Source organism: Capra hircus, chromosome 1, assembly GCF_001704415.2.
Source record: "Capra hircus breed San Clemente chromosome 1, ASM170441v1, whole genome shotgun sequence".
NCBI classification, from domain to species: Eukaryota; Metazoa; Chordata; class Mammalia; order Artiodactyla; family Bovidae; genus Capra; species Capra hircus.
The window spans coordinates 64,182,203-64,206,101 of record NC_030808.1 but is presented as its reverse complement, the minus strand read 5'-3'; the positions used below and the strand labels follow the sequence as shown (position 1 = coordinate 64,206,101).

The following is a 23,899-nucleotide window of genomic DNA, read 5'->3' as shown; positions in this document are numbered from 1 at the left end:
AAAGCAAAAATAAACAAACAGGACCTAATTAAACTTGAGCTTTTGCACAGGAAACCATCAACAAGATGAAAAGACAACCTACTGAATCACTGTGTTGTATACCTGAAACTAACAATGTAAATCAACTGTACTTTAATGAGAAAAAAAGACTGTCTTGGAATGGATAGCCTATCTTAACACAGACACAAGGTGAGTGATATTTAATATGAAATTAACATAAGTTTTATTACTGTTTTATAACTTTGCTTTCAAAGAATTACATTACCATGCTGCTAAGTCACTTCAGTCATGTCCAACTCTGTGCGACCCCATAGACAGCAGCCCACCAGGCTCCCCCGTCCCTGGGATTCTCCAGGCAAGAACACTGGAGTGGGTTGCCATTTCATTCTCCAATACATTACCATACTGAATGCTTTTCTCTCTCATAATTTCAGAAACTGCTTATCATCCTATTACCACAGGTAAGTGGGAGAACAATCTTTAAGAATGCTAAAAATAAATAAATTGTATACTTTATAAGGTTAAGTTTATGGTACATGAATTATATCTCAATAAAAAGTAAAGGAGAAGTAAAGACTTCCAGATAAAACCGAGGGAGTTCACTCCCAGTAGACCTGCCCTGTAATAAATAGTGAAACAAGTTCTTTAGGAAGGAGATAAAATAACATAGGTCAGAAACTTGGATCTATTTAAGAAAGGAAGAGTGAGGTTTCCCAGGCGGCCCATTGGTAAAGAAGCCTCCTGCCAATGCAGGAGACAAGGGTTCGATCCCTGGTCTGGGAAGATTCCACATGCCATGGAGTAAGCCCCTGTGCTCCAGAGCCTGGGAGCACAGCTACTGAGGCTGTGAGCCCTCGAGCCTGTGCTCCAGAGCCTGGGAGCACAGCTACTGAGGCTGTGAGCCCTCGAGCCTGTGCTCCACAGCAAGAGAAGTCACCACAACCAGAAGCCCACACACTGCAACTAGAGAGTGTTCCCTGTTCTCCGCCACTGGGGAAAGCTGAGCACGTCAACAAAGACCCAGCACCACCATAAATAAATAAATAAATAAATAAATAATTTTTTTTAAAAAAAGGAAGAGTGGAAGAGGTGGAATAAATAAAGGTAAAATAAAATGTTTTATTTTTAATTGCTGTAAAGGATAACTGCTAAAACTGTAAGAGTAAAAATGTACTGGGTGATTATAGCATAGGAATCAGTGAAATAAATGACAGCAACGTCACAGGGATGGTACGGAGGAATTAGAATAATCTGCTATACGGTGACCACATGACATATTATTTGAAGGTGGACTTAGATTATTTTATATGTAAAATCATTATACTAGTTCGCAAAGCAAGTCTCACTAAATTTCAAAGAATAGGTATCATACAGGCTAGGATCTCTGACCACAGAGCAATTGAGTACAATTCCTGCATGTTTGGAAATTTTAAAACACATTGTTAAATACTCACAGGTTAAAAAATCATAATAAATGTTTTAAAAAAAAGATATTAGCAATAATGTCAAACTATATACCAAAACTAATGGAAAGTACCAAAATCAGTGTTTTGAAGGAAAATGGTTAGCTTTAGATATTAAACAAAACTGATGAGTACCTGAAAATTAATGAGCTACGTTTCTATTGTAAGTTAGGAAAAGAACCACAAAACAGAAGCAAAGAAAGTCTAAAGAAAAATAAAATAAATATGAGTGGGAACTAATGAAACTGAAAATATATACACAACAGAGAAAATCAACAAAATCAAAAGTTCAATGTTTGAAAAAAATACCAAGAAAATAAACAACCCTTCAGTAAAGTTGATTAAGGAAAAAAGAGTTAAAGGACAAATAAATAACTTGATGAATGAAAAGAATGGGCATGATTATAGATAAACACACTAAAAAAGATTTTAAAGTAATACTATCAACAACCATATGCAAAAATACTGAAAGGTTAGGTGAAATAGAATTTGTAAAGAAAATATAATTTACCAATACGACGCACAAAGTTCTATAAGTTTTAAGAAAACTGAAGGAGTGTTTAAGAATTTTTCCCATGAAGAAAACATCTGTCTCAGATAATTTTATACGAATAGGTACCAAACTGAAGAAACAGATCATCTTAAACTTATTTAAACTCTTTCCAAAGGAAGGAAGAAGGAATACTCTCCAGTCCATTTCAGAAGATGTGTATAACTCTAAGACCAGTGTCACATACAGTCATATAGTTCTTCTTTCTGAGTAAGAAAAATAAAGCTGTTTCCCTCATGAATATACAATAAAAATTCTGAGCAAAATATCAATATATCAAATCCAACAATGTAATAAAAATAATACACTCTGACCATGTTATGTTCATACTAAGTGAAAGTAACCCGGTCATGTCCAACTGTTTGCAAGCCCATGGACTATACAGTCCAGGCAATTCTCCAGGCCAGAATACTGGAGTGAGTAGTCTTTCCCTTCTCCAGGGGATCTTTCCAACCCAGGGATCAAACCTAGGTCTCCCGCATTGTAGGTGGATCCTTTACCAGCTGAGCCACCAGGGAAGCCCAAATATGGCTAAGTATGTGAAGTACTAAGGGAAGTACTTCAGGGAAGTACTAAGTATGTGAGCACAAATTAACATTTATAAAAAGCTATAAATGTTCCTTATTAGAATAGTAATTTTTCAAAAGAAAAACTGTATAATTATCTCAATAAATGCAGATAAAACATTTGATAAAATTCAACATAAACACATCATTAAAAGCTTCAGTATGTTAGGAATAGATGGGAACTTCCACACTCTAATAAGAATATCTACAAAACAATCTTATAGAAAGTGAGAAAATGATGAATATAGAATTTAGAATCAGTAAAGAGACTGCAGGATGAGGTAGGAAAGAACCACATACATATACTATTTTAAATGTCCTAATTCTTATATTGTCAAGGACCTAATTTTTATCTTCAGTGTGAGCTCCCTGGAAAGTGGAAGTGTTAGTTGCTCAGTAGTGTCCGACCCTTTGCAACCCCACCAGGCTCCTCTATCCATGGAATTCGCCAGGGAAGAACACTGGAGCAGGTTCATTTCCTTCTCCAGGGGATCTTTCCAGTTGAGGGATTCAACCCACATCTCCTGCATTGCAGGTAAATTCTTCACTGTCTGAGCCACCAGGGAAGCCCTGGATCCTTACGCTATTACTAACTGAACAAACCAACATGCTTGGGCCAGTGAGGAGGGTATGTCATAAATCAGTGAGTCTCAAAGTGTGGTCCCTGCAGCATCAGCATCCCCTGGAAACTTGCGAAAAATGCCAATACTCCAGGCCTCTCTCCACTACTGAATCAGAAACTTTGGGGGTGGGGCCCAGCAGCACATGTCTTAACAAGCCCTCCAGGTGATTCTGATGCAGCATAAAGACTGAGCACTACAATCATAACCTACAGATTCAAAAGTATACAAGTCTGAACACCTATAGTCCAATTAAGAAAAGAGAAAGGCCAGCTAATGGATGAAGCTGTACAGTTGGCTCATGGGATGACCATCAAACGTTCTCATTTAGTTGATTTTAAACTAGATGAGAGGGATGCTGAACATGACTCCCTTTATTCATGATGCTAACAAATTTAAAGGAGAAAAATAAGGCCTATTACACTATTAAAACCAACAGTAATCCTGAATGCTAGAAACTTGTTATACATCAATGCTGTGTCATATTTTATTGGGTAGATACCAAGTCAGAACCATTTTTAGAAAGTACCGTGACTTCTGCAAATGGGGAGAATACCCTCCAAGAGAGGGTTTTCCTACGTTTTGAAATGAGGGGGTAAAACTCTGATTTAGCACAACACAGGCAACCACCAGAAAGGTCTAGAGAGGAGAAAAAAAAGTAGGCTTGTGTGTTGTGCCCATTGCTGCCCAAGACAAAGTGCAGTTTTGGAGTGTAGTATAACTCTGCAAAAGCCCCACTAGAAGCATCTTGTCATCCAGATAGGAACTCACCTCAGTGCTCTGTGATGATCAAGAAGGGTGGGAGGGAGGCTAAGAGGAAGGGGATATATGTATACTTATAGCTGATTCAAGTTGTACAACAGAAACCAACACAACATTGTAAAGCAATTATCTTCCAATAAATAAAAATAAATAAAATTTGCTAAGAAAGTTAAAAAAAAAGCAGCAGCAGCAGCATACCTTATGAACCTCTGCCAACTCACGGTCCACCCTTGCAGCCCTCTTTAGAAAACCATCTTTGGTAGTAGTGACTTTTGGTTTTGGTGGTTTAACTCGGGGTTGTGTCACAAAATCTGGGAGACATGACTCAAGCTCAACTAATCCTATGGAAAGGAAGTACATGATTAGCATCTGGTGCTTAAATATATCATTTGAAAGCATACTGTTAATTTTATTAGCAGTTTGCCAAGTGGTTTTATTTAGGATTATTGACAAGGTGTACCTCATATAATTGAATTGTCCTTGAAATACAAAGGAAATTTCTATATAATTAACATATTCTTGGTAACTTAGATTATAAAATAAGAAATGCAGTCTAAAATGAAACCACTGTCCTACCAAAAAGTAATAATATCACAATAATAAACAGGAAGTTAATGATCATATGATACATGGCACCACCATTCTAAAGTGGCTGTACACCAGGTTATCATATTCAGCTCTAGAGAGGGTCAGCCAGAGGTGCAAGTTCAGTGGTGTGACCGTCAATGCACGATCTTGGCCATATGATTCTCCAACCTCTCAACTGAAATTTACATAATTTAATTAAGGCTCTCTTGGACTTTACAACAGGTATAGTGGTGGTCGGAGAAGGCAATGGCACCCCACTCCAGTACTCTTGCCTGGAAATCCCATGGATGGAGGAGCCTGGAAGGCTGCAGTCCATGGGGTCGCTGAGGGTCGGACACAACTGAGCGACTTCACTTTCACTTTTCACTTTCATGCATTGGAGAAGGAAATGGCAACCCACTCCAGTGTTCTTGCCTGGAGAATCCCAGGGACAGGGGAGCCTGGTGGGCTGCCATCTATGGGGTCACACAGAGTCGGACACGACTGAAGTGACTTAGCAGCATAGTGGTGGTAGTCACACAGTCGTGTCCGACTCTTTGTGACCCCATGGACTGAAGTCTGCTAGGCTCCTCTGTCCGTGGGATCCTCCAGGCAAGAATACTGAAGTGGGATGCCATTCCCTTCTCCAGGTATACAACAGGTATAACCCTCTCCATTAATTTATCCCCTAGTTTATCCATTCCCTTGCCCACTAGTATTCTGGTGTTTCTTCATAAAGGGCTGATTTCATTACATATTTCTTGTTTGCATCATAAACCTGGTATAAAAACTTCTTCTATTTTATTTTTGCATAACTTTGATTTTAGTGACATTAAACATGTTTAAATGTTTAGTAGTTTATTGACTTTACTGCTTGGTAAATTGTTGCATAGTGTATCCATTTATTTGGGTCTTTATAGTTTTTATTGGTTTCTATGAACTCATTATTAATAATACTAAACGTGTAATGGCTATTTCTTGCAAATATTTTATTTTTGATTAGCTTTTAATCTAAATTGCTATATTTCATATTTCTAAGATAACTCTCTTATACTAGGCTTATAATTATGGGAACTGCTTACCTTCATAGGTGTTGAGATAGTGGTTTTTTACTACAAAGTCCTCTGAATTGTTGTCTGGGAAACGACCAAGGCGAGATAGAGGTCCATAGACCTGTGATGCATAATCACAATAATCCTTGATGATATTTCTTCTCTCCAACTTCCCTTCTATATTCTTTCCCTTTCCCATAAGTTTTCTGATTGCTAAAATAAAACATACCTCTATGACTATCTCTAAAATATTTTTCTGAATGATCCAAATACAGGCTAGTAAACCAGTTGTAGTTTTATTCACAAGGAGATTATTGAGCTGAATAAATTTCATCATGATCACTAACTGTAGCCCGAATATAACACTTAAGACAAAGAACAGGTGGATATGACAGAAGCTGGATCAGCTAGTGTCCTCAATTGGTATTCATCAAAAATCTTTTATAACTGCATTCTAAGCTCTGGGCCAGAAATAAGTTTGTGCAGTGAATGAAAGAAACTCAAAATAACTGAAAAATACATTTCTTCAATAGAGATAAGGGAATTATTTTCTCCTAAGAGAATAATTAAAAGGAAAGGAAGGCTACAAGCTCTTCAAAAAATCTCTGGTCATCTTGGCTAACACCAGAATAAATTAGAATATATCCAAGCTTATAGTTTCAGAATTATTTGGCAGGCTCAGCTGTACATACTAGTTTACTAATTTAAGGAGTCAGGATTACTACCTCTACGTGCTCCTTTTCTTTCAAACCCAACACAGACACCCTCTTTTGAAGGCTCTACATCAGGTACTCTCAACGGGTGTAAAATCAGATTGTGAGATTTTGAAGCCATATTGTAAGAGGTGGCTGCATGTACCACTGCTGCCTTTTGAATGTTATCTATATGTGACCCTCAGGGCTTTTGTGTGTGAGTTGGAATTCCATGATCAAAATACTGCATATTTTATTTTGTTTTTGTTTAATTGCTAAGTTGTGTCTGACTCTTTTGCAACCTCATGAACTGCACCCGCCAAGTTGCTCTGTCCATGGGATTTCCCAGGCAAGAATATTGAAGTGGGTTGCCATTTCCTTCTACAGGGGATCTTTTTCACCCAGGGATCAAACTGGTGTCTCGGGCACTAGCAGGCAGATTCTTTACCATTGAGCCACCTGGGAAGCCTTAGTTATTTATGAAAATTAGTCAACCCATCACTGGTTATTTCAAGGACCGAAAAGAAAATACTGTTGACAATATCTAAATGCATACCTAAAAGCTAGTTAAGTGAAAAGTCATTTTCTTACACACTCAAAAAAATTCAGGGGCATATAACACTGAGAGCAGACAACAAGCACTTGACTTTCTGGGGGCAGGGGTCCTTGAAGGTCTTCCTGGAGGAAGTGACATTTGAGTCCTTTCTTAGCCTGGGTTCCCCCAAAGACAGAACCTGAGATAAGGGCATGTGTGCAGGTAGTTTATTGGGAGGTGATCCCAGAGGATGAAGAGAGAGGGATAGAAGGAGTAACAAGAAAAACAGAGTCAACCCATTGCTAATTATGTCAACTGCTGAAAAGAAAAAAATGTGGGCAGTATCTAAATGCATATGTAGCAGCTAATTAAGTTAAAGTTATTTTCTCACATCAACAAGTTAAAAGTTCACTAAAAATAATTTTTAAGAAATTAATTTTTGTAATTGTTTTACTAGGAAATTTCTGAATACTTCTTTACTGTGATTACATTGCTATTATTATGTGTATAGATTGCTAATCTGCATATATAAATGGTACAGTATAACTTTTATAAGTAAATAAATTATATTAAAAGTTACTCAGCAAGTACAGCTATAAAGCTAAATGCTAAATTAAAATTTTTTACTTTAAATTCTAACTAAAAATTTTTATTAAGTCATTTTTAATCCTCCACTGACTTCTCTTTTACGTATAAAGTACAGATATATTTATAGTATATAAACAGATATATAGTACACCTATGGTATTAAAATTTCATAAGAGGGACTTCCCTACTGGTCCAGTGGTTAAGAGTCTGCCTTGCAATGCATGGGATGTGGATCTGATCCCTGGTCGGGGAACTAAGATCTCCCATGCCAGGCATGGGGCAACTAAGCCCACGTGCCACAATACTGAAGGCCCTGCATGGAAAAGAAGACCCAGCACAGGGGGCTTTTAAAAATTTTTTAATTTCATGGAAGGGGGATAAATAGGAAAAAAGATATCTGAATGCCTCTTTTAGTGGGAAACAATGAAAAACAGGTTGAGAAATAAAGCTCTCTATCCAGGGCTTCAGCCTATGAATGTGGGTAGCCCAATACCTACACACAACACACAACACACAACACACAACACACAACACACACACACACACACTCCATAAATGCCAACACCTGCTACCCGTTAGAATACCATTACTTGATTTTCTTAGTGATGAATTTTCCTCCACTCTTCTACTTTTGAGAAATAACTCATCTCCTTATCATATTGTTACTTATCAGTTAAATAACACTAGGACCAAAAAAGAATTCTATCACAGTTAAATCAGCTTTGGCCAAAAACCCAAAGCGGAGCCAGCTTTTCCACCCCTTGCGGGCTGGTGCTGCACCATCACCTGACACGTGCTTGCGCTGAATCTGTGCCAACTTTGCCTCCTTCGCTTCCTGTAGTTTAGACCACTGGGCATTCAAGCGTGCCATGTTCACTTCTTTTTGATTCTCGTCACGCTTCTTCAGCAGCTCTTTTAGAACTTCCAGGCGAATCTCCTGCAATCTTCAAGCAAATTACAATCATAAAGAAGCCTATGGTCTCTCAAACAGGATGCTCTATTAAAGAAAGGGAACATTTGCCATAAATAGGACCTTCTCTTCAGGCTGGCACCATATTCATGCATTTTAAAAAGACCACTCTGGCAAAACTGTGGAAAATGAGTTGGGGGTTGGGGTAGGCACTCTATAGGCTTTATATAAGAAGAATATTATATGGGTGCATCTCTAGGCAGAAGGGCCTAAATGAACAGAAAAATGTTTGTCCACAGTTTCAGGCCGACAGGTATTGCTGGAGAGGTAAGGAACAGGAGGATTGAGAGAAAACGTGGTTGTGGCATGCTACCTTAAGGGGTGAATGCGAAAATGCCAGCATCTGACGCATACGGATATTCATTCTTCACTTCCCTTTACCTCACCTTCTCACTGTTCTCCAGGACTACCTTGCTTATGTGCACATACGACTTCAAAGTATCTGCTTCAGCCCAGATATCTCTGAACCGGAACGTCCATCTACTTGAATCTCCAATCATCCCTTCAAAGAAACCTCACTCACTTTATTCCCCCGGAAACCTACTCCCTCTCCTACCTCCTTCCCTCCTCTGAAACGCTTCTTGCACCTGTCCCCTAGCTCAGGTCTTGGTCACCTCTCTCCTGACTCGGACTCTACGTGTTAGTCTAGTCTCGCCGCCTTCCAATCTTTGCTCCATGTCGTGGTCAAGATTTTCCTTTCTAAAATGGAGATGTGAACATTTTACTCTTACTTAAAATTTTACATAATAATTTATCCAATCACTTATTTGTCAAACACGTATGCCAGGCAGGGAATAAAACAATGGTGAACAAGATAAAATGCACCGTCTCAGGGAGCACTGTTTCAATGAAGTAGGCCTATAAGCCAACATTTACAACACAGGGATCAAAACCCCAGGGCAGAGAATGAAAAGACTTCTGCACCTCTTTCAGTGCTATTCCCAGTTGATCAGAAGGAAGGAACGGGGTGGTGGGAAAGGCTTCTTAAAAGTAGCCATTAGCTCGGCACTTGAGGATCAAAAGGGTTGAGGTTCGCCACACTGACAAGCGAGAAGTGGGGCCTCAGCAGAGACAGCACATTGTCAGGGGCTTGGCAGCAATGCTGTGGGCAACGAAGCACCTCAGCACAGGAACAAAGGGCACCTCAAGAATTCCCCCCCCCCTTCTTGCTAAGGAGCTGGAGTTTTTTGGTCCTCATCATTTCTACATATTCAGAGATAATCTCATTACTGAAAATGCATCAGTTAAAATGTCTAAAAATTCAACCAGAAATACCCTAGCATATTGTTACTTATGTACTGTGAGGTCATCTCTTAACTGAAACATTCCACAATTTGTCTTTTAAATATAAATGCCTTATTAGCTGCAGCTAGAACCCAAGAGGTTCTGACTGAATCCGGTACCAGGGGGAAGAGACAGGGTCAGCCAGGAGGCTGTTTGACGGATAGGAGGAGGGTCAAAGTCGAGGGACCCTGGAGCTGGTAAAGAACAGAAAGGGTCAGTCTGAAAGACATTTTGCAAAAATCAGTGGAATTCTGTGACAGTCTAGATAAGTTACTAAAGAGAAAAGAGAAGATGAGAGATGCTGTGAGGAGTTGTTCAAATCTGGGTCCCACATTGAACTTCACACATAAAGAAGGCATTATATATATATTTATATTATTGGAGAAAAAATAATGGAGTTATTGCTCCTAAAACCCAGTCTCCTAACTCTACAGGTTAAGGATTGCTTTTAAACCCTTACATTTGGGAACTCTATTTGCTCTGTTGCTTAAAAGTATTAACAGTAATCCCATCAGTGTAGGAGCAATTGTCTGGGTAACGGAGAACCTACTTCTCAATCTCCTGCTCTCTGAAGGCCCACTCCTTCCTCTCCATGGCATTCATCATCCGCCTCCTTTTCTCAAACTGGGAGGTGTCACTCAGAGAGGGCAGGGTGTCTTCCCAAGCACGCTTCTCCCGGGCACGTTCTATCATCTCTACTTCAGCTTGTCCTGCCGGGAGACCTCGACCTAGAGGATGAGGCAGAACACTTAATAAACACACAGACACACTCACATACCTACTAGTATTTAATTGACTCCCTCTCAGCTCCTGTCCTCTTTAAAAACAAGGTTATGACAAGATGAAATGATATTGGGATACGTCTCCACATGTGCCTGAGAGTATAGTATCTGTGCCTGCACTCTTTCTTATTAGCAACTCAGTCGGAAGACATTTTATTTACATGGAAGTATTTAAAGATATTAGGTGATTACTAAATAATCACACCTTGGAACGTTCTGTATTGGAAAAATCCATCTTTTGAAATACAAAGAAATATCAAAATAACTTGCAGAAGATCATAGTTAGTAGGTGGTGAAACCCATAATTTGCCCATGACAATCTGGCCCTTGCAGTCTTACATACACTATACTCCCTCTCTAGAAACAAATATTAAACAAAAATGAACTATACAGAGAATCCCACAGCTAATACTATACTCAACAGTGAAAGGTTAAAAGCTTTTTCTCTAAGATCAGGAACAAGGTAACAGTGCACACTCTCACCACTCCTATTCAACATAGTACTGGAAACCCTAACCAGAGAAATTGGGGGAAAAACAGAGAGAGAGAGAGAAAGAAATAAAGAAAAATGCATCCAAGTCGGAAAGTGAAAGTGTGAGTCGCTCAGTCATGTCTGACTTCTTGCAATCGCATGGGCTGTCCACAGAATTCTCCAGGCAAGAATACTGGAGCGGGTTGCCATGCCCTTCTCCAGGCAAGAATACTGGAGCGGGTTGCCATGCCCTTCTCCAGGGGATCTTCCCAACTCAGGGATAGAACCAGTGTCTCCTGTACAGCTACCAGGGAAGGAAGAAGTAAAATTATATGTAGATATCACAATAAGCTACCTTACTGAACTGAGATTCTTAGTTCAGTTCATTAAAATTTTTAAAATGAGTGCATTGCCTACAAGTGAAAATAGTTTTGCTTCTTTCTAATCCGCAAACCTAATTTTTCTTCTCTTATTTTACTGCATTAACTCAATTATTTCTCAATCAGGATGCTATTAATACCGTATTAGGTCAACAATTAATTTTTGGATGGGCCTGCCCCATGCAGGGCAGGATGCTTAGTATCCACACCAGCCTAGCTCCCCCAAACCCAACCCATTTGCCTTATCATTAATGATAAGAATCTCAGTGGGATTTGATTATAAAGTTCCCACAGCACTGGGGAAATAAACTGTTGGAAGGAAAAGACAAAACCATATGTGCTCCAGGACCCAGGAGAAAGGAGCAGTGACCCCACAGAGACTGAGCCAGACTTGCCTATGAGTGTTTGGGAGTCTCCAACAGAGGCACAGGTCAACAGTGGCCTGCCACAGGGTCAGAGGTATTGACAGCAATAGTCCTGGGAGGCACAATGTACTAGCATGAGTCCTTGTGGAGGAGGTCACCATTACCCCTCCCATAGACCCTATAGCTCCACCATAGAGCCTGAAAACTCAAGGACTGGGCCACCTTAGTCCAACCTACGGAGAGGGAGCACAGCCCCACCCATCAGCAGAAAACTGGATTAAAGATATACTGGGCATGGCCCTGCCCACCAGAGAAAGACCTAGTTTCCCCCACAGCCAGTCCCTCCCATCAGGAAGCATGCACTCCCATCCATCAGAGGGCAGACAGAATGGAAACCACAATCACAGAAAATGAACCAAAATGGTGGCCTTGTAGAACTCAATGAAACTTTGAACCATGCCATATAGGACCACGCAAGACTGCCGGGTTATGGCAGAGAGATATGACAAAACGAGGTCCACTGCAGAAGATGACAAACCACTTCGGCATTCTTGCCCTGAGAACCCCATGAACAGTATGAAAAGGCAAAAAGAGATGACACTGAAAGATGAGCCCCCTGGATTGGTAGGTGTCCAATATGCTGCTGGAGAAGAGCGGAGAAATAGCTCCAGAAGGAATGAAGAGGCTGAGCCAAAGTGGAGATGACGCCCAGTTGTGGATGTCTGGTGGTGAAAGTAAAGTCTCATACTGTAAACAACAATATTGTACAGGAACCTGGAATGTCAGGCCATAACCAAGATAAACTGGAAGTGGTCAAACAGGAGATGGCAAGAGTAAACATCAACATTTTATGAATCAGTGAACTCAAATGGGCAGGAAAGGCAAAAATAATTCAGAAGACCATTATATCTACTACTGTGGGCAAGAATCCCTTAGGAGAAATGGAGTAGTCTTCATAGCCAACAAAAGAGTCTGAAATGCAGCACTTGGGTCCAATCACAAAAATGACAGAATTTTCTCAGTTTGTTTGCAAAGCAAACCATTCAACATCATAGTAATCCAAGTCTATGCCCCAACCACTAATGCCAAAGAGGCTGAGTTGAAAGGTTCTATGAATACCTATGGGCTTCCCAGGTGGTGCTAATGGTAAAGAACCCATCTCCCAATGCAGGAGATGCAAGAGACGAAGGTTCGATCCCTGGTTCTGGAGGATCCCCCAGAGGAGGGAGTGGCAACCCACTCAAGTATTCTTGGCTAGAGAATCCCTTGGACAAGATAGCCTGGCAGGCTACAATCCATAGGGTCACAAAGAGTCAGGCATGACTGAAGTGACTTAGCACACATGCATACATGAAGACCTACAAGACTTTCTGGAACTAACACCCCAAATAGATGTCCTTTTCATTATAGGGGACTGGAATGCAAAAGTAGGAAGTCAAGAAATACCTGGAGTAATGGGCAAATTGGGCCTTGGAGTACAGAATGAAGCAGGGTTTTGCCAAGAGAATGCACTGGTCATAGCAAACATCCTCTTCCAACAACAAAAGAGAAGACTCTACACGTGGACATCACCAGATGGTCCATACCGAAATCAGATTAATTATATTCTTTGCAGCCAAAGATGAAGAAGCTCTATACAGTCAGCAAACACAAGACTGGGAGTTGACTGTGGCTCAGATCATGAACTCCTTATTGCCAAATTCAAACTTAAATTGAAGAAAGTAGGGAAAAACCATTAGATGATTCAGGTATGACCTAAATCAAATCCCTAATGACTATACAATGGAAGCAACAAATAGATTCAAGGGATTAGATCTGATAGAGTGCCGGAAGAACTATGGACGGAGGTTCGGGACACTGTACAGGAGACAGGAATCAAGACCATCCCCAAGAAATACAAAAAAGCAAAATGGTTGTCTGAGGAGGCTTTACAAACAGCTATGAAAAGAAGACAAGCGAAAGGCAAAGGAGAAAAGGAAAGATATACCCATTTGAAAGCAGAGTTCCAAAGAATAGCTAGGAGAGATAAGAAAGCCTTCCTCAGTGATTAGTGCAAAGAAATAGAGGAAAACAATAGAATGGGAAAGACTAGAGATCTTTTCAAGAGAGTTCCAGAAAAACATCTACTTCTGCTTTATTGACTGTGTGGATCACAATAAACTGTGGAAAATTCTTCAAAAGATTGGAATGCCAGAACACCTGACTTGCCTCCTGAGAAGTCTGTATGCAGGTCAAGAAGCAACAGTTAGAATTGGACATGGAACAACAGACGGGTTCCAAATAGGGAAAGGAGTACGTCAAGGCTGTATATTGTCACCCTGCTTATTCAACTTTTATGCAGAGTACATCATGAGAAATGCTGGACTGGATGAAACACAGTCTAGAATCAAGACTTCTGGGAGAAATATCAATAACCTCAAATACACAGATGATACCACCCTTACGGCAAAAAGTGAAGAAGAACTAAAGAGCCTCTTGATGAAAGTGAAAGAGGAGAATGAAAAAAGCTGGCTTAAAACTCAACATTCAGAAAGCTAAGATCATGGCATATGGTCCCATCACTTCATGGGAAATAGATGGCGAAACAGTGGAAACAGTGACAGACTTTATTTTTGGGTGCTCCAAAATTAATGCTGATGGTGATTGCAGCCATGAAATTAAAAAACACTTACTCCTTGGAAGAAAAGTTATGACCAACCTAGACAGCATATTCAAAAGCAGAGACATTACTTTGCTAACAAAGGTCCATCTAGTCAAAGCTATGCTTTTCCAGTAGTCATGTATGGACATGAGAGTTGGACTATAAAGAAAGCTGAGCGCTGAAGAATTGATGCTTTTGAACTGTGGTGTTGGAGAAGACTTTTGAGAGTCCCTTGGACAGCAAGGCGATCCAACCAGTCCTTCCTAAAGGGAATCAATCCTGAATATTCACTGGAAGGACTGATGTTGAAGCTGAAACTCCAATATTTTGGCCACTTGATTGGAAAAGACCCTGATGCTGGGAAAGATTGAAGGCAGGAGGAGAAGGGGATGACAGAGGATGAGATAGCTGGATGGCATCACCGACTCAATGGCCATGAGTTTGAGTAAGATCTGGGAGTTGGTGAGGGACAGGGAGGCCTGGCGGTCCATGGGGCCGCAAAGAGTTGGACATGACTGAGCGACTGAACTTGGAAGTATGTTCAACGATGTCCTTTTATTCTTACCTTATTCAGATCAATAGCTAACATTTATAGAATGCTTATTTCCATACTAGGCATTGGCCTAAGCACATTACATAAATGAATTTAATTAGTGTTTACAATATCCTATGAGATAGACCTATGAAATGTTCTGTCCTATGAAAGTATCTTTATTTCACCTTCTCTCCTGAGTAAGAGTTTGGCTAGTGGAAGAATTCTAGATTTGGCTTATTTTCCCACAGCACTTTAAAGATACTACAGAATGCCCACCTGGAGGTACTCCATCTCTTGGGGAGCCTGGAATTCCTTGCGTAAACGGCCCCATGCCCACTTCCAAAATCTATACGGGCCACTTCGCAGGATTCAGACTCCTGAGGGCAGACTACATGCTGCTGTTTGTTCAGCCTTAAGCCCAAGGGGTGGCCACAGAGCAGCTGTTTGCAAGGATGTCTAAACAGAAAATGGAAGAGCAGGACAGGAGAGGCAATCACAGGCATGTGCAGCAAGCCCTCATGATGAGGAACAGAGCCAGAGAAAAGGGCCGGCCACCAGGCAGCCTCTCCCGCTGCGGCCACACGCCAGCGTGCAATCCCAAGGAGTCTAAGAGCTTCAAGTGCGCACTTGTCCTTTCAGCTTTTTATAAAAATTTGTGAAAAATATAGACTGTATTGTATCTAAAAGACAGTAGCTTGATTTATAATGTTTAAACGTCTACACACATAATATGTAGGCCTCCATTTAAACTTTAACCCAGGGCCTCACCAACAAGGAGGTAGGCCTGACTCATGGAGCTTTTTATTGATACTTCAACCCCAGAGCTGCCAGGGCAGGGCTCCAATTAGGTCTTTACCAAGTGAAGCATTTCTGAGCCCCTACCTAAACCTCTTGTTTTTGAGGGTGTGGCCCCAGTCCTTCTGCAGCTCAAAGCTAAGCCCTTCCCACACCAAGAGGTAAAGCTCAAGGCTGCAGGTAGGAGTACCTGGCTTAGACTGGCAAGCACTGGGCTTCAGTCCTACCTGTGGGCAGGAGAGAAGTTTCTCCCTCCTTTAGTTTAATCAGGTAACTCAGGTCTGGCTCCTCACCATTCAGAGTCCCTGCTCATCATCACAGATTCCCTTTTAGGAAGAAGTCTTCACTGCTAAATGATCGATTTTCTTGATTTTAAGTGTGGTTATTAATTTTCATAATTATGTTTTCTGTGTGTTCAAAGGAGAAGGAAAGATTTCAGCATACTCTGAATCTGTCATCTAGACTTAAGGTAGAGTCTCTGCTTTAAACTGTGGGTGTTAAGAATGCTTAATCTGGATCCAAGAAGTGAGCCAAGAAACAAGAATCAAAACTAGAACTCAGACGTGAACATCCTTGTTGCTACTAACACAGATTTGATCACAGCAATTCATTACATTGGGGAAACAAAAGTAACCTCATTTTGATAAAATGATTTTAATAAAAATCATTACAATGTACTAAGTATTTCCATGACCTTTAAGGAATCAGTCTCTGGTTCTCAGCTTCCTAGGCACAATCAAATGAGTTTAATAAGGTAATTTCTAACAATTTCTAAAGGCCCCTTCTCATTAATTTTTATAGTTTCACATTATAAAGGCCTAGACCAGAGTGAATTTCTATACTCTGAGAGTGAATTTCTGAGCATTTCAGATACAATATCAAAAGAAATCATCCAAATCATCAAATAAAGTGTATAAGAGAGCCTTGATAAATCCCAAGATATTTTAGCAAAGTAAGAGGATATTATTACTTGTTGGAAAATGCAAAATGCATATTATTGCTTTATTTACAATATGCATAATGTATATTATAAGATAACATTATTTCTTGTTGGAATATGAATATGTCATGTGTATTACATGTTGGAATATGCATTCAGTATTATATACTCAAAAAAACTTCTGTGTAAAGAAAGAATATAAATTTCTCAGTGAAAAGGAGCTGATTCACTGAGAGAAACAGTGAGAAGCGGGAGGTGAATCGTCAGCAAAGTAACCACAAAATTAAGTCTAAATGTAACTTCAACTTCAGGGAAAAAGGACAAGAAGTGTCCTTACAATGATAATGGCGTATCTCTCTTTGAACAAATCTATCAGAAAGTGTATGAGTCTATGAAGTAGCTCTACTGAGCAAGACACTTTAAACAGCAATACTTTAAAACACAGTTGCCTGTTTGTGTCATTTCCAAGAACTCAATAGCATGTGTGGTCATCAGGACTGTCATCTGCAAATATTCAAAAGAATTTCCAACTCACCCCAAGTGAGAGTAGCCAGGGTCAGGAGCTCAGGGATGGAATCCTGACATACTACATATTCTGGAGAATATGGGTCTGTTTGAACTTCAGCATCCCGATAATCAGTCTGAGTGCCCACCGTGTACTTCGAAGGAAGGGGCAGGTACTTAGTTGGAGGAGGAGGAAAAGTATACGGATCTGCCCTAAAAGGGAAAATTATTTTAAAAATTGAAACCTGATATAATCACTTTATACCTATCAATAGGTTTTGCAACATATATGATTAAGAGTTAAATAGTCTCTTTATGTAAAATGCACTTGTGAATCAATAAGACAGTTAAATAGCCACAGAAAAATGAGTAAAGGAGAGTCAGAAAACAAAAAGTAAAACTTCTAACAATCATATGAAAATATAATGAACATAACATAATCAAAGAAAATTAAATTAAAACAGCAGGATGCTATTTAATTATATCACATAAGCAATGATTTAAACAATTGAAAGTACTTAGCATTAATGAACTTGTGAAGAAACAGGCATTCTCATAAACTGCTGATTAAAATGCAAACAGGTAAACCTAACTAACAAGTGACTAAATATATATCAAACCCTTAAAACACCCTTTTGCCCAAGAAACTGTGCTCCTAGGAATTTATTATGGGGAATAAGTCAATGAGTGTGCAAAGATATATGCAAACATGTTTATAAAGTCAAGAGTAGAAAACTTAATGGCTAATTTTATTTTTAAAAGTGGTTACATCTGGAGTCATTAGGCATCAACCTTGGATCCATTATTTTCACCTTTTTTTTTCATTTTATTTTTAAGCACAGAAAAACTTACAAATTCACTTAAACACGTGCCTACCCTTACCCATAATTTAACAAAAAGTATAGTAGCACACATGGTTTAATCTTCTAGCACAGTGTTTTCTTTTACTTTTGAGTTTGCATCCCGCAATCCCTTTTTGTTCCTTTTCCACCCATCACAGTACCCTTTCTATATACCTGGTACCTAGGATCTTCCCAACCCCAGGGTTGAACCTGTGTCTCTTAAGTCTCCTGCAATGGCAGGCGGGTTCCCACCGGGGAAGCCCATCTAGGATATATACCCCAGATGTATCCTTGAACTACATCCTCCTTATTTTTTGCACACTTATTTTCTACAACTGACACAAATACAGTTTATTTTACTGTTTGACTAACATGAAATCATATTATAAGTACAGTTTTTCATGTTGCTTTTTTGACTAAACAACACTTCATGGAAATCTTTCCCAATCTACTCATGTGACTCTAAAAAAGTCACAAACCTAAATATTGACCATAAGTAGAAAAACTGTTTAAAAAATGGCATAGCCATAATTTTTATCCAGCTATTAAAATTAACAAGGTAATCTATATGAATGAACAAAAATGTCTATGATCTAATGTAAAGTAGAAAAAAGAACACTATAAAGCAGTTATGTACATTAGGAGTACATTTTTATGTTTTTATAGACTGTGCTACTGGGCACATAAAAATTCCTAAATGGATATACAATAATAAAAGCAATTATTTCTGCTGCTGCTGCTGCTGCTAAGTCGCTTCAGTCGTGTCCGACTCTGTGCAACCCCATAGATGGCAGCCCACCAGGCTCCCCCATCCCTGGAATTCTCCAGGCAAGAACACTGGAATGGGTTGCCATTTCCTTCTCCAATGCATGAAAGTGAAAAGTGAAAGTGAAGTCACTCAGTCATGTCCAACTCCTAGCGAGTCCATGGACTGCAGCCCACCAAGCTCCTCCATCCATGGGATTTTCCAGGCAAGAGTACTGGAGTGGGGTGCCATTGCCTTCTCCGAATTATTTCTGGATAGTATGATTAAAGAGAGAATTTTTTCATGTTTATAGTCTTTTGAATTTTCTAACTTTTTTTAACCTGTACATATACTACTTATAAAGTAAGAAATATATATATATGTATATATACCACTTCCATTTAAAATAAATCTTTTTTCTAGTTGGTAGAAGAATTTATTTAATTACATAAATAAATATAGTGGAACAAAGAGATTTCCATTAAGAAAAATAGTCAAAGGCAATGGGAGGTGCTTATACATGAGCACAGCATGTACATCTTAGCTCAAAGAAAAATGCATTTCAAGCCAATTGGAAAGAAGTGTCTATTTTGCAGTTCAACCTGTGATGGAACAGTACTTTAAACAGATTTTAATGTTGAAATCTAACAGGTACTGAAATCATTTTTTCAGCAGTTGCTATTAATTTCTAACATAAATAGACAATATAAGTATATATAGTTTCTTATGTTTTCAGCAGAAAGTATTCTACTATAAAAATTCTACTTGAGGAAATAACTTTAAATTACCTTTATATCATCCCAGGTCACATGAATATTATTATAAAACCATCAGCTTGGATCAAGAGAATAAATTATTGCTTTCCAAATTAGCTTCACATTTGACCCATCTGCTTAAACGTGCTAAGATTATGGCAAAGCCTGAGGAATCGTTCTGCCAAAGCTTTCTGCTGACTTGGGACCCTTCTCCGTGGGTCTGAGGAGAGGATGCAAAGGAGCAATGCTACTTGGACAAAAGTCTGGTGTCACTTAATAGCACAGTTCCTTTCCTAATTAACTTATTTTTCTCCAACCTATTCTTCTTCTCTCCATTTCAGTTGGTTTCAAGGGAGAGTAAAATGTGAAAAAGAACAAGCAAAAAAATCTTCTTTCCCAGCTCTGCCCAACCTCAAACAGGACCCAACACCAGAAAGACCCCACATCTGCTCCATACTTGGCTTGAGCTCTGCCTGGTCCTGGATCACATCCTTAGCCTCACTTAGTCTGTTTAAGGATGGTATCCTTTCAGCAGCTCCTATTGCCCCATACCCTCCATCTAGACCCTCCCTCCTCTAATACCAGCCACCATCAAAGCAGGCACTGTCTGCACACCCACAGTCTTTTTAATTTTCCCCTTCTAGTCCCAACAAAACTACACGCAGGCCTACCCTGGTGGTCCAGGGGTAAAGAATCTACCTGCCAGTGCAGGAGACACAGGTTTGATCCCTGGTCCAGGAAGATCCCACACGCCATGGAGCATCTAAGCCCTGTACCACAAGCACTAAGGCTTGCTCTAGAGCTCAGGGACTGCAACCACTGAACCCACACGCTGCAACTGAAGCCCGTGTGCCCTAGAGCCCATCAGCAAGAGAAGCCACCACAATGAGAAGCCCTTGCAATGCAACAAAGAAGAGCCCCCGCTCTCTGCAACTAGAGAAAAGCAAGCACAGCAACAAAGACCCACTCAACTAAAAATGAATAATAAATACACACTTAAAAACCTACACACAAAGAGGAGCTTCACAAAGCTAGCAAATCTTATTCTGTTATTATGAACTCTATTGAACGTTCGCATTTTTAAAGACAATTTTTAGAGCAATCTTAAGTCACAGCAAAATTGAGAAGGCACAAAAACTTCCCATATACCCCTTCCCCATCATGTGCATAGCCCGACCCACCATCAACATCACTGACCAGGTGGTACCTTTGTTACAACTGATGTACCTACACTGGCACTTCACAGTCATCCAAAATACACAGTTTACATTAAGGTTCAGTTTTTTCTTTTTTAAATATATATACTGTAATCAAGCACAGCTGACTTACAATGTTTCAGGTGCGCAGCAATGTGATTCAGTTATATATATATATATATTTATATACACACACATAATCTTTTAGATTATTTTCCATTATAGTTTATTACAAGATATTGAGTATAGTTCCCTGTTAAGGTTCACTCTTGGTGTCGTATATTACATGGGTATAGACAAATCCTTACATGTCATTGTTCAGTTCAGTTGCTCAGTCGTGTCTGACTCTTTGCGACCCCATGAATCTCAGCACACCAGGCCTCCCTGTCCATCACCAACTCCCGGAGTCCACTCAGATTCACGTCCATCGAGTCCGTGATGCCATCCAGCCATCTCATCCTCTGTTGTCCCCTTCTCCTCCTGCCCCCAATCCCTCCCAGCATCACAGTCTTTTCTAACGAGTTAACTCTTTGCATGAGGTGGCCAAAGTACTGCAGTTTCAGCTTTAGCATCATTCCTTCCAAAGAAATCCCAGGGCTGATCTCCTTCAGAATGGACTGGTTGGATCTCCTTGCAGTCCAAGGGACTCTCAAGAGTCTTCTCCAACACCACAGTTCAAAAGCATCAATTCTTCAGCGCTCAGCTTTCTTCACAGTCCAACTCTCACATCCATACATGACCACAGGGAAAACCATAGCCTTGACTAGATGGACCTTTGTTGGCAAAGATGTCTCTGCTTTTCAACGTGCTATCTAGGTTGGGCATAACTTTTCTTCCAAGGAGTAAGCGTCTTTTAATTTCATGGCTGCAGTCACCATCTGCAGTGATTTTGGAACCCCCAAAAATAAAGTCTGATACTGTTTCCACTGTTTCCCCATCTATTTCCCATGAAGTGATGGGACCGGATGCCATGATCTTTGTTTCCTGAATGTTGAGTTTTAAGCCAACTTTTTCACTTTCCTCTTTCACTTTCATCAAAAGGCTTTTTAGTTCCTCTTCACTTTCTGCCATAAGGGTGGTGTCATCTGCATATCTGAGGTTATTGATATTTCTCCCAGCAACCTTGATTCCAGCTTGTGTTTCTTCCAGTCCAGCGTTTCTCATGATGTACTCTGCATAAAAGTTAAATAAGCAGGGTGACAATATACAGCCTTGATGTACTCCTTTTCCTATTTGGAACCAGTCTGTTGTTCCATGTCCAGTTCTAACTGTTGCTTCTTGACCTGCATACAGATTTCGCAAGAGGCAGGTCACGTGGTCTGGTATTCCCATCTCCTGAAGAATTATCCACAGTTTATTGTGATTCACACAGTCAAAGGCTTTGGCATAGTCAATAAAGCAGAAATAGATGTTTTTCTGGAACTCTTGCTTTTTCCATGATCCAGCAGATGTTGGTAATTTGATCTCTGGTTCCTCTGCCTTTTCTAAAACCAGCTTGAACATCAGGAAGTTCACAGTTCACGTATTGCTGAAGCCTGGCTTGGAGAATTTTGAGCATTACTTTACTAGCATGTGAGATGAGTGCAATTGTGCGGTAGTTTGATCATTCTTTGGCATTGCCTTTCTTTGGGATTGGAATGAAAACTGACCTTTTCCAGTCCTGTGGCCACTGCTGAGTTTTCCAAATTTGCTGGCATATTGAGTGCAGCACTTTCACAGCATCATCTTTCAGGATTTGAAATAGACATGTATAATAATCTGTATCCACCACATAGTAACATGCAGAGTATTTCAGTTCAGTTGCTCAGTCGTGTCCGACTCATTGCGAACCCATGAATCGCAGCACACCAGGCCTCCCTGTCCATCACCAACTCCCGAAGTCCACTCAGATTCACGTCCATCGAGTCCGTGATGCCATCCAGCCATCTCATCCTCGGTTGTCCCCTTCTTCTCCTGCCCTCAATCCCTCCCAGCGTCAAAGTCTTTTCCAATGAGTCAACTCTTCGCATGAGGTGGCCAAAGTACTGGAGTTTCAGCTTTAGCATCATTCCTTCCAAAGAAATCCCAGGGCTGATCTCCTTCAGAATGGACTGGTTGGATCTCCTTGCAGTCCAAGGGACTCTCAAGAGTCTTCTCCAACACCACAGTTCAAAAGCATCAATTCTTCGGCGCTCAGCCTTCTTCACAGTCCAACTCTCACATCCATACATGACTACTGGAAAAACCATAGCCTTGACTAGACGGACCTTAGTCGGCAAAGTAATGTCTCTGCTTTTGAATATACTATCTAGGTTGGTCATAACTTTTGTTCCAAGGAGTAAGCGTCTTTTAATTTCATGGCTGCAATCACCATCTGCAGTGATTTTGGAGCCCCAAAAAATAAAGTCTGACACTGTTTCCCCATCTATTTCCCATAAAGTGATGGGACCAGATACCATGATCTTCGTTTTCTGAATGTTGAGCTTTAGGCCAACTTTTTCACTTTCCACTTTCACTTTCATCAAGAGGCTTTTAGTTCTTCTTCACTTTCTGCCATAAGGGTGGTGTCATCTGCATATCTGAGGTTATTGATATTTCTCCTGGCAATCTTGATTTCAGCTTGTGTTTCTTCCAGTCCAGCATTTCTCATGATGTATATTTGCCCTCCCTTTAAATCCTCTGTGCTCCTATTCATCCTTTCCCCATTCTCCCCAGCCCCCTGGCAACCAATAATCTTTTTATCATCTCCATAGTTTTACCTTTTCCAGAATGTCATATGGTTGGAATCATACATATGCAGCCCTTTCAATTAGCTTCTTTCTCTTAACAATATGCACTTAAGGTTCCTCCATGTCTTTTCATGACTTGATAGCTCATTTCTTTTTAGTGCTGAATAATATTTTGTTGTCTCAGTGTACCATGGTTTACTTATCCATTCACCTGCTGAAGGTCATTTTGGTTGCTTCCATGATTCAGCAACTATGAATAAAGCTGCTATAAACATCTGTGTGCAGGCTTTTGTGTAGACATGAGTTTTCAACCCCTTCAGGTAAATACCAAGGAGTAGGACTGCCGAATCATATGTTAAGAGTATGTGTATAGACTTTTTTTTAAGAGTTTAGAGAAATTTTATTTTGGTGTGTCAATACATTAACATTCACGATTCAGGTTAGAATCACTAACATTTCTACAGATGAGTCATAATAGTATTAGTAATTTTCACTCATTAAATAAATGTGTCTTGAGTGCATAGGGATTAAAGTTCAATCCAGATAGTCATTTACAGATGTCTCATTTCCATGAAGTGCATCGTTCAGAA

The 23,899-nt window shown here is 40.0% G+C and overlaps 1 protein-coding gene across 2 annotated transcripts in view; it reads right to left on the bottom strand.

The window, feature by feature from the left end:
* The window catches only part of MAATS1 (MYCBP associated and testis expressed 1), an 84,421-nt gene that overhangs the window by 37,314 nt on the left and 23,208 nt on the right, over positions 1 to 23,899 (bottom strand). For both annotated transcript variants that reach the window (XM_013962739.2, XM_013962742.2), the window contains 5 exons: positions 17,095 to 17,276; positions 10,200 to 10,377; positions 8,182 to 8,339; positions 5,611 to 5,793; positions 4,160 to 4,302 (listed from right to left, as the gene is read on the bottom strand). In XM_013962739.2, the coding sequence (XP_013818193.1) occupies positions 4,160 to 4,302; positions 5,611 to 5,793; positions 8,182 to 8,339; positions 10,200 to 10,377; positions 17,095 to 17,276 (844 nt within the window). The remainder of the gene's footprint in view (positions 1 to 4,159; positions 4,303 to 5,610; positions 5,794 to 8,181; positions 8,340 to 10,199; positions 10,378 to 17,094; positions 17,277 to 23,899) is intronic.